This window comes from Seriola dumerili, unplaced genomic scaffold (genome assembly GCF_002260705.1).
Source record: "Seriola dumerili isolate Sdu_G_001 unplaced genomic scaffold, Sdu_1.0 BDQW01001815.1, whole genome shotgun sequence".
NCBI classification, from domain to species: Eukaryota; Metazoa; Chordata; class Actinopteri; order Carangiformes; family Carangidae; genus Seriola; species Seriola dumerili.
The window spans coordinates 384,299-396,072 of NW_019176070.1; the positions used below are offsets into that span (position 1 = coordinate 384,299).

General features: G+C 45.2%; 1 protein-coding gene across 5 annotated transcripts in view; it reads right to left on the bottom strand.

Moving 5' to 3' along the window:
* LOC111238948 (breakpoint cluster region protein-like) overlaps positions 1-10,181 on the bottom strand; it is an 81,368-nt gene extending 71,187 nt beyond the window's left edge. For 2 of the 5 annotated variants that reach the window (XM_022768684.1, XM_022768683.1), the window contains exons 1-4: positions 9,943-10,181; positions 9,895-9,908; positions 9,053-9,781; positions 8,570-9,019 (exon numbers count right to left, since the gene is read on the bottom strand). In XM_022768684.1, the coding sequence (XP_022624405.1) occupies positions 8,570-9,019; positions 9,053-9,781; positions 9,895-9,908; positions 9,943-10,181 (1,432 nt within the window). Of the gene's footprint in view, positions 1-8,569 lie in introns of all 5 variants that reach the window. The other 3 variants (XM_022768682.1, XM_022768681.1, XM_022768680.1) reach the window with 3 other exon arrangements.
* Positions 10,182-11,774: the final 1,593 nt, after the last annotated feature.

Below are 11,774 nucleotides of genomic sequence, written 5' to 3' on the forward strand. Positions count from 1 at the left end.
AGGGATAGAGAGAAAACAAAAAGACTGGAGAGAATCAGCCGTGCAGACGCAGGGGAATAGACTCGCCAGTCTATACTGTTCTGTAACAAGGAGACATTTGGCATTGATTGTGTTGTTTTATAGGCATTCGACAGTTAAACCCCTATTGGACAATTACAGAGAGAGCCTGCTTGCTCCTGCAGGGGGGGTTGTGACTTTGATCTCTCCCTGCTTTTCCCCTTGCTTGGTGGAAAACCCGCCGAAACAAAGATGGAAAGGTGATGCGCCTCTAATTGGCTGCAAGCAAAGGAAACTAGAAGCAGCTGGCGGAATGGAGCAGAGATGGAGGGAAGGAGATGGAGAAGGAAAGAGGGGAAAATGGGGAAAAGTTAAGATAAGAAGGAGAAGAGAGGATGAATAAAGTGAAAGAAAAGAGAGATGAGCTTTAGGGGAGAAATGAGGTGGGAAATGAGAGAGAGAATGGCTCATTAAATAAAAGAAAAGCGCCATTTGAAACATGTTCATTTTGTTAAAGCCTGGAATATCTACGATTATTCCTGCACTACATATAATGTAGTGCAGGAATAATCAGTCTAAATATTTAAACACACATGTTAAACATGCATACATGCTTGCGCTGGTTTGTGAGTGATGATAATCCTAAATATTATATATAGGACATCATGCATTAGTGCAGTAATGAGAGCAATGTGATGGAAGCTGTGTTACATGAGGGGGAAAAAAAACTACTGGTAATCTGATTGTTAGCCAGCTTCTAATTCCCAGACTAAAGAGTGGAGATTAAGGCTTACATGTTTGCATGACTAGACAGGTTTCTGTTGACCTTTAATCCAGAAAAGAATATCACTATGCTTTCAATTGTAAATGTGTTTAACGCATATGCCACAAGCCCATAATTTCATGTCAGTCATCAAAAGACAATCTTTCAGATATTACAGTAATTCAATTGTTAACTGACCTTCCTGAATCTAAACTGCAGCCCAAAATCCACCTTGTTTATGGGGTCTCTCTTTAACTGCACTTCACATTCATAGCAGAAGCAGCTTTAGGACCATCTTTAATGTATTTCTGCATAATGTATCTTATTTATTTTTCACCTGCCATTTGGGCATGTCATGTCTGCAAATACAGCTGTCAGAAGACCTGAAGATTTCACTCACTCCAGCAATTAAGAATTGCACTTCCACAAAATTCAGGGATTAATATGGGTTTAAAAGATCCAAAAACACTGGATCCATACACTTCCCATTATGCACTGGATGATGGAGTTAATGTCAACATCACTGAAACTCATCCGACTGTAAAAAGTCCAAACTGAGATACTCGAGCAGCATCACCTGAGTAATTTTCTGCGCCAAAGCCACAGATGACATCATACAACTGTATGGTGCTTCCTGTGACTAGTACATTGACTTTGACATGTAAAATAGGTGGAGGGACCCTTTAATGTCAAGACTAGAGCACCAGTAAATCTAGACAAATAAAGCAGAATACAGCTGCGCACAGCCCTAAAGGCCATGTGGGTCATTCTGATATTAATCTTCATAGACGCCATATTGCCTTGTGGTCTTAACCAGAAACCATAAACCAGGTCTTTCTTTCCATCCCACCCCCACAACTTTAACCCCGTCCCTTAGAGAGCTGGCTGTGATTAACGACCCGTGCAGCTAACCTAGGATACATAGAAGACCAGAAAACACACACCAGTAAGCACTTACACTACAAGGCCAAAGGCCTGTGGTGAGTGGTTAGCGGTGGACGCTAACTAGCACAGTTTCCAAGCACTGTGGCCAATCCAGAAGACGAGCTCAGTGACTACGACAATGCAGGCCATGTTACAGAGAGCCAAGATGGCCACTGTTCAAAAGTTACAACAGCTACACATGAAAAGAAACAAGGCACCAGAATTTATGTAAGGGATTTTCCAAGTTTTTTTCTTTTTTCTAGAGCTGTCGGTCACCAGAGGAAAGATTGTGGCTGGATGCTTGGCATAGGAAATATACAAGCACACACAAAAAGGAGAAGAAATAAACAGAAGCAGGGAAGAGTAATTACCCCGAGGAGGGCTGTGAGTGTGTGTTTATGTGCGTTTGTATTTGCATATCTGTCTGGTCCAGTGATGATCACCCAATCTGCCTCCCTCCACCGTATGTCCAAAACTCTGCCCAGGCCTGAAACTAATGGACAATATACACATGCAATCACTTCCATTCCTTTAAAACGTTTTTTTTTTTTTTTTTTTTTTTCCTTTCCGCACATCAAACACAAAACACACACACACAAACTAGAGCTCTGCGGTCGAGTGTACGGGCTGAAACTGGTGGCTGAGGCCCCACAAAACCAAGCCAGGCAGTTTGACTGTCACTGGGGAAGTGCTGGAGCTGCTGGAGCGGCTCCACCCCTCCTGCCCACTGCCAAGCCAGCAACGCCACGCCAGCCTCGGTGACCGGCTGGACTTCTACTGCAGAAACAAGGGATGCAACACCACCAGAAAGGAAGTGAACTACACACACTAACAAGCAAACATCCATTACATCTACACTCATTACATCTTAAGTCTTCACATAAATCATTTATCAGTGATTTTTTTTTTTTTTTGCGTACCATGGACCATGTAGTTTAGTTATTCTGTGTGTGGAATATTTAGACCTAATGTTTTGTTTGATCACTTGTTGTATCTTATATTATTTATATCGTTATGTCAAAGTCAATAAACTAACCACTGACGGACTAGGATCTGGTTTCTGGGAGCATTTCTGCTGCAAAAACACATTGCACAGCATAAATGTATAAATGTTGAACTACAAATGTTCAAGATAAACATTAGAGTTTTTATTCATAATAGAATGCAGTTAAATATACCTTTATAAAAGCATTAAGTGCAAACAAGCCAGCTAACTAAAATCTTGAATGAGTAAACAGGCTTTTCACTTTTTCTAAGAAAGGAAGTTTTCTTCCTCCATAACTGATCCCAGCTAAGGGAACAAAGGGGCCGTTTTGTGCTTGCATAATTGGTCTGAGCAGGTTGCACCAGCCCAATGAAAGGCTGAGCTGAGCACCCAGCTGGCAAGAAAGGCAGATCCGCTCAACCCCCCTCCACCTCTACCTCTTCTCCTTATCCTCCTATGCTTCTCTCCTCTCCTTTCCACCACTCAGGGCCTGATTGTGAGCCTGCAGCCCCTGTGTACTGGCTGAGGTAACCAAGGCTTTCACTGCCAGACTTACTCTACAGCACATACTGAACAAGCCTTTTTAAGAGCTACAGCCCCCCCCCCCAGCCACCCCTCCTTCAGTGTGAAAAGGGGGTCATTGTGCCACGCCGGACTACTGTAAAGCATGTGGGGTTGGCCGGAGGTACCACTGACAAAATACAAAATCTCTTTCAGTGTCTCGTGAGCTGTCTGTGCCCATCCTTCCTTTTCATCCTCTACCCCCCTCCCCGCACACATATACACATGGAAATACATGCTGAATCACATGGTGCGAGGGCCCCAAATGCACATACACACAAGGCTAAGAGAGGAAGAACCGCTACAGCCTCAGATCCTCTCTGGCAGCCTGCTCACACTCTGGCATTGCTGCCACAGGCCGTCATCTCCACTGATCACCCGTTTGTTACAGGATTTAGGTTTGCTCAGAAAATCCCCTGAGACAGACATACATACACATACACAACTAACACACTCAATTCTGATTTCCAAGGAAGTAAGTGTGAGTGTGTGTTTCACATCATGACGTTAAGCAACAAATATATTTAGAAAAATACCCAGAAACACACAGAGTGGCACTGATGACATCAGATTTAATCTGCAAAGGTCCCTCAGGGACACCAAGCCTTCTTCTTAGTGACTGTTTTTCTCTCTTCTCCAACACATGCTATAATACATAGAATGACATACACACAAACTCCCAGTAAGGTATGATCTGACAATTTTCAGGTCAGAAGACATACAGGTTAAAAAAGAACTGAATGTAGTTTTAAAAAATCAGTCTTTTTAGACTTTTAAGCCACATTATTTACAATGTATTTCAATATGAAGCAGGACTCAGTCACACCACTTATTCTGAATTTCATTAAGGCTTTGTGAATTAAAATCCTTCCAAAAGGTCTTAGTAACTGCAAGCTTCAAACTAGTGATTAACTAAAGCGGGTTGCACCATTAAAACTTGCAAAATGTACAAGTAAAGACTTTAGTAATGTGTAAATTGGCTGGGAAATATCTGTAACACCAAGTCCTTCACAAATATAGACATGACTTTGTTTTACTGATATATATACACACATGGAAAATTGTGCGTGTTTCAGAGTTAGTAGTATTCATGCTCATTAGTAGTATTCATTCTGTTTAGAATGAGTGGGGGATATCAGATTATGCTAACCTAGCTAAACATATTAGGTCATTAGGTAAGTGAATTTAATAAAAAAAATAAAAAATTCTTCCCAGTTTACATCATTCTTTTATTTACTTATTATATATTTATTATGAGTGTCAGGTGCCATTTTTCATACTATCTCTTTTACCCTTCACAATTACAACAATTACAATTACACTTAGCAGTTCAGAGGTGTAAATAATGTTGTTAATACTTATCTACTTTAGAAGTCATTTCTGAGGTGTAAACCATTTGAATTCAATCTCTACTCTGTAAACACTTGTGTCATAACTTGGCTAAGTTTGAACGTATAAGCTGGTGCAACCGGCTCAGGTCATTAGGATACATTAAAAGCTTATATAGCTATAGCTATACAACCTCGATATCTAAAAAAATACAACTTCAAATTTAGCTCAGTTTTAACCTTGACCCCCTAAATGTATTTTCAACCCGCAAATTACCAAAACCATTCTTACTGGGATTCTAAATGAAATAACAAAAGCACTCTGCATTCATATGACATTCATCCATACAAAAGAAGACCCTGATACCAGAGAGGACAGACAGAGAGCGCAAGAGGTTGTTCCTGCCTGAAATTAAAGGCGCTAACAGGACCCAGCTGAAGGAGGTGGAGGTCATGGACAATACAACCATTGAAGCTTTCCTAGGCCTGTACTGCTTTGGCATCCCTGCCCTCAGAGACGCAAACCCACAGGTATTCACTGGTTTTAGAGGCAGATTTCCCTTCAAATGAATCAATGGAAACAGCGTATGGAGAGACTTGGCATTTTTCGGTTGCCACCCATTTCATCACAGGAGGTAGTGAAAGCTCCCTTTCTTCAGTTAACTGACCTCACTAAAACTTTCAGCAGGTAATATGTGTGTGTTTCGGCTGCTGAACTCTCTAAGTAAGGCCAATTGGCTGCTAGCATTGCTAAGCCTGAGAAGATGAGAGCTTGATCAGTTAAACTCAATGTGATCTTCATTCAGCTTTCCACAGATCTGATATTTCTCCCACCTTCCTCCTACTGCCAGTATGTGAGCAATATTTTGATTGTTTTGCAGGTTTCATTTGGTTCATTTTCTGGCTTGGCTATGAACGTTTGCCCTTCTTTAAAAATCCATTTTTGTGTTGGGATTTTTTCTTTACTATTTCAGGAGGTTTGCTTGCATGAAAGATGAATAATTGAGTCATGGTGATGTGAAAGAGACTTGTCAGTCGGCATGAATGATCAAATATTCGACGTAACATTGCAGCGCTCATGTTTCTTCAATTCACTTCAAAAATGAAAAGTTGGCAGCTGAAGGTTTTGCCTGCAAACATGTTGTTTCACTGTTTTTTTTCATGAGCCTAGATTTCACTTGCCAGGCGTCTCCACTTTCCCACTGAATGACACTCAAGGGAGATATCTTTATTTTAATCTTTCACTCATTTTGTCATTCTGTTTTTCCGTCGCAGAGCACAAAGGCCTGATAATCTCCGCTCAGCATGTAAACTTTTTTTATCCGGACCCCCTCCCCGCATTAAATAAACAAAACACACCATGAAGCATTTACTATTGTTGTTAGCATGCAAGAGAAGAGAAGAGAAGAGAAGAGAAGAGAAGAGAAGAGAAGAGAAGAGAAGAGAAGAGAAGAGAAGAGAAGCTGGTGTGACTCCTCGACAGAGAGGCAGTGGCGTCTCCAGACTCAGGTCGACCACTGGCAGGAAACATCTTTCTTCTTCGACCCAGTCTGAACGTTATCTCAAGCTCCTCATACGCGCACACCTACCGCTGAAGGCGAAGCAGCCTCAAGGTATACGAGTAAACATCAAGCGTGTGTGTCTTTGTGTGTGAGCCTGAGCCCGTGTGTTTCTGTTACGCAACGGGAGAGTTCTTCCCATCTGTGCCTCTCTGCAGCCCCCGCATCCCTGACCAATGAAGCGAGAAACGACAGCTCTGCCTTGCACTCTGCCTCCCTCAGTCTTCCTCACAACGCCGTCCCACTCGTCATTATTATCATCAGCCGCCCACCAAAAACACACTCTTGACTCTTCCTCCCTCACTCGCTAGTCGCTCTCTCTTTTTTTCTGGCTGGCATAACCTATTACACCAGCGGCGCCCAAAAAAGATGATGCAATATTCATGGTTATCATCACCTTCACTGTCAACATCAACCCCCGTCTGCCCTCAGCTTAAACCCCAACTAGAAAACAAGACCACTCTGCAGGGAGTCAAACCAACATTTTACTTCTTATGCTTAAATTCCAGATTATCCCACTAAATGGATCGCTGTCTACAACACCACCACCACCGCCACCCCAATCCTCCATCTCTGTCCCTGCTCTTCCGGCTCGCCTCACTCCCCACAGGGCTCATTGTTGTGGAAAAGATGTTAAAACAAAGAGAGCAGACAGTGCAGTGATAATCCTAAACATAGCAGCTGGGGAATTAGCTAGCCATTTGCCGGGGACTCGCACACTCTTGATTGTTGTTGGACCTAAGAATGTTAGCATTGCTCTCTAAATTGTTAATGGTGTTTGCCTATTACTTGCCATTAGGGAGGGAATGGTAATTAAAAGGGAAGATGCCTTTCACGTTCACCGCAAATATGTCCGAGATGGTTTTCCGGACAGGATGCGATCCTGCGCTTTGACGATAGCATCCTGTCTGGAAAAACATTTTAGCCGATTCCACTAGGGCCACTGTGTCAGTAGTTCTATTCGCATAAATGAATTATAGATGCACAGAGACCGGTCCTCTGTTCAGGATATTTAGGCAATGAGAGGTATCAGGTTTCAGACAGTAATGCTACCCAGAATGATGACAGTAATACCTTCAGCACTGAGGCACATATTACAGCAACATAACATTGATTAAATTAGGCCTTCACATTTCTGAAATTAGCTATAACTTCATTGTACAGGCAGGTAGGCATCTATGGTCGGCATATCATGTGCACCTGTGTGTCTTCTTTTCTGCTTACACACTTTCTTTCTTTCTCTCCACTTTTACTATCTATCTGACTACCTCTTCCCCTCTTTCCAGTTCATCCTGGCACACGAGCAGGTGTGTGATGCCAGCAATCCTGCTGCCTGTCTGGTCCAGCAGGGCACCAGTCCCAAAATCTGTTACAATACAGCGGGCGCTAAAACACTACTCACATCCATAGCAGAAAACCATAGAGAGACAACACACGCCGTGTCTAAAAATGATGTCAAATATTTGAGCTACCTGAGCAGTGTTTGGTTTTAGCTCTTGTGAGCTCGCACAGCCACTACAATGGAAAACTTCACAGAGGAATTACAGTAAACTAAGCCCTCCTAATGTGCTTCTTTGTGCAACATAGTCTGCTGTTGTTGTGCTTGAGCCCGGCAGCTAAGGTAGGCAGTGCCCATGTCTTTAGCTGCAGGCTGCACATTTATCTGCTCGCTGCTGTTCTATTACAGGTGCCATCGCTCAAAGGCTGCAATTTAGTGGTTAGGGATACTGCAGATAATTGTTTGGAGAGATTACAGTGGATTTCTTTTGTCCTGGTCTGTTATATAAGCAAGAAAATAGTTTCAGCTTGAGGTCTGGGGGCTTGCCTTCTCCTCTCTCACACTTCAGACAGACGGAGAGAGAGACAGGCAGGCAGACAGACACCTGTGATTGGAATTCCATACTAAGAGCCGCAGGAGTCGTCTGAGGAAGGCTAGACCTGCAGTTTCAACTCAGACTGACCGCACTTATTGTTCACCCACCCGACTGACATTCCAGGAATAAGCAGAGGTGGATCTTTCATCTGTCTCCCACGCAAGGCCTTCCAAAGGACACACAGTCCAGCGTGTTTGCGTGCACACAGTATCAATCACTTGAACATTTGGCTCCTTTGTGGTTTTTAAGAGCGAAGACTATTACGTGAAGAAGAGGCAAAAAATGCTCAAGAACAGATGCCAACATAATTCCAGCATGACTAAATTACACTCATTCACTCAGGCTTTCACTCAGCTTTCCTTATAGTCCATAAAACACACACACACACACGCACGCGCACACACACACACTCACACACACACACACACACACACACACACACACACACACACACACACACACACACACACACACACTCGGGCACACTTGGTTTCTGTGTGGGCTATGAAATAACCTATACACTCTAGCCCACCTGCTCTCCACCTCAACAAAGATTAAAGACAGCATCCTCCACTCACCTAGGTGGTCTCCATGGAAACTGTTGTCATGGGATGTTCTACCATGGGGCAAGAGGTCATGATGAGCAGCAGGTGGCCAGATTTGACCGGTCTTGCGAACGCTCACAATAGTGGCCTCAGACATGACCACATGGCCTCCCTGTTGCCGGTGGTGACGCTTCTGGGACTGCGGCGTCGGAGGGCTGCTGCTGTCAAGGGAGTGCTGGGAGTTCTGGGAGTTCTGGGAAGGCGAGCGGCTCTTCTCTCTGAAGGGCCGGCGGAAGGCCGTGGTGGGGCTGGGTGAGACGTGGCTGGACTGGCCTGAGGAGAAGTCCTCCTCGCTGGACGTCAGGTTCTCGTTGGAGCTACAGTCCGGCGTGTAGCCGCCGCCTCCACCGACATCCTCAAAGCTACCTGGGGAATATGAGCGACGTGGCCAGGTCAGGAGGTGGTCGTCACCTCCCCCATGGTCTCTCATAGTGACTCCACTACCACCTCCACCACCACCTCTACCATCTCCACCACCACCTTCACCCATCATCACCCCACCAACATAGACGCTGGAATAAGCCTGGAAATCAGAGGGTTGCCAAGGCGGGGGTGGAGGTTTGCCCCCGTTGGCCCTCCCTGAATGTCTCTGGTTGGGCTCTCCATCTTCATATTCTGCGTCATAGCCACAGGTGCTCTCAGTGGAACGTCCTCTATAGACTGGCCTGGCGCGGAGCTCCCCAGCCACTGTTGCCAGGTTACCTGGGAGGGAGTGAAGAGATCTCTTTCGCTCCATCTGCATGGCCTGGCTGCCCAGGGTGCTGATCTTGTCAGAGACGTCACGGTCATTGACCCTGACCAGACCCCTCTCGTGGTGGAATTCCATATTGGTGTAAAATGGCGGTGGTGGCGGGGGCAGCTGCTTCTCCTGGCCCTTAGCTACATCACCCGCAGAGTGAGAATTGGCCCGTTTGATCCTCTCAAAGTTTGATCTAAGAGCTGCCACGCCAAGTCCCATCCCGAGCTTGTCCTTGGGGTCAGAGGGCAGCTCCTTTTCTGGGGGTGGAAGGGTGGGCCTGCGGGGAGAGACGGTGATGCCGCTTCTCTGCTTGGATGGGGAAAGGCCATCCAGGTTGTCGCAGGACGTCGACTCAACTTGCTGGGGTACATCGAAGGCTGACTCCAGGCCGTCTCCGTGGGAGGCTGACTTCCTGGCTGGTGGAGGTCTGGGTTTGGACCTACCAGCTCCATCTCCAAGAGGCTGGAAACGGGCCCTATCCATACTCCCAGCACTATACCCTCCACCACCTACTACTACTCCGACCCCACCAGTCTCCTGCATGTGTGGCTGCTGGGACTGGGACTCTGCGCCCTGTGTGGCAGGGTCCATCCCCTCGTTCAGCGGCGTCTTCCTGAAGCCCCACCGCTGCTTGTCGTAGCTCTTCCTCTCTTTGGCCAGGAGAGTCTGCAGGTAGATCATGCGGAAGCGCTCCTTGTTCACCTCCTGCTCCAGGCGCCTGATGGACGCCTTGCACTTCTCCAGCTCCTGCTCGATTCCACCGACTGACCGCAACTCCATCTTGGGGGGCTCAGACTCTGGGAACTGCGCCTTCCATGCCTCAATGAATCCCACCGGCTCCACCATATTGTGCCTAATTTATTTCTGTGACCGACCCTGATTCACACACAGGGGGGTGGGGGTGGTGGGGGGTGCAGATGCCGAGGACGCACCGTTCGTCCCTTTTCAGTCCAGTTCGCGACAGAGTCCGTACAGACAACAATGTCCACCTCCAGATGTAAAGCAGGGACAGTGTTTATAACAGGCCTTTAGGTAACCCGTTCTGAAACACACAGTCTAATTGCTGACACTTGTCGTGGGTTGCGCAGTCGCAACAATACATCCCAGTCTGAACAAGAGAAACCGGCTGTTCAGTCAGAGGAATAACAGGGAACGTGTGTGAGAGAAGAAGGAATAAAAAACTGTAGCAGAGCTTGTCTTTCTCATGCATTATTCCGGAAAAGGCCACTTTCAGAAGAATTAAAAAAAAAAAATCTCAGCCTCGACACAATGACAGCAGCTGTCTTCGCGGGTGATCTGGATCTCAGGGAGAAAAAAAAAAATGAAGAAAGTGTTTATATCTCGCAGAGGGTTACTCACTGTCTGAGTGTGCCATTCCAGGTTTAGCTGGTCCGTTCACTCTTGCCCATTCATATGGCGGTAATCCCAGGTGGTGGTGCTGCTGCTGCTGCTGCTGCTGCTCCGGACCGAGCGCCTTTGTACCAGCAGCGCTCAAGGAGAATGGATAAAAAAGCGCAAAACACAAGCGACGACAACATCTGAGTTTCTTAGAGGAGGTGATCAAGCGGTAGGACCCGGCGTGAGTAAATGAGTTGGTTCATTATCCCATTTTCTCCGCGGCACGTATGTGATATTGTTGTTGTTGTTGTTTTTTTTTTTAAATGCTCTTTTCCAGATTTCTCCCGTTTCTTCGGCCGTGATGGTGCTGCTGTGTGCGCTCCCATCTCAGGCCAGCAACACTGGAGGGCTGCAAGAATGGGAGGGACCAGAGTGACAGTGAGCCTGCTGGTTAAAGAGACAGAGCAGGGATGCAGTCACCCCTCACCTGATTACAGGTCCAGGCTGTATTTGCTGGTTGTGAAACTGAACCGTGAAAGCTTATTTTCATACTTTAATTTAAGATGATAAGGGATTGTTAGAGCTCTGTTAAACACGGCACATGTGGGTATTTTCTTTATCTCACTGTAGTTGAGTCATTGCTGTGTCTGATCCACTTTGTGTCCACAAAGTGTACGTTCTGGTAGCAACACATAGCCAGCAAATGATTTGTTACTGGCTCATAGTAAAAACTACAATTTTAACATATTCTTTCAAATGTATAAAGAAGCAGTACGCTACAACAATATTTCCATTGTAAAATTATTTTTTTAATTATTAATAAAGGTAATTCAGCATATTACTCCTTCTGGATTGCTTTAAAAACATGTGGTTCTACCTGTCAGGTAGGTGCTACAAATCATGCAAGTGTGCTGTTGGTATATTTAACCAAATGCTGCCACCCAGTGGAGTAATATTATATATGTGTGATTTCTTTTTTCTTTTCTTTTTTTTTTAAAACACAACTTAAACTTATACGACTATTTTTCAGTTTAGGAAAGCTACACTGATATATATAATATATATATATATACACAATTGACTGGAATTGCATAAAACTAA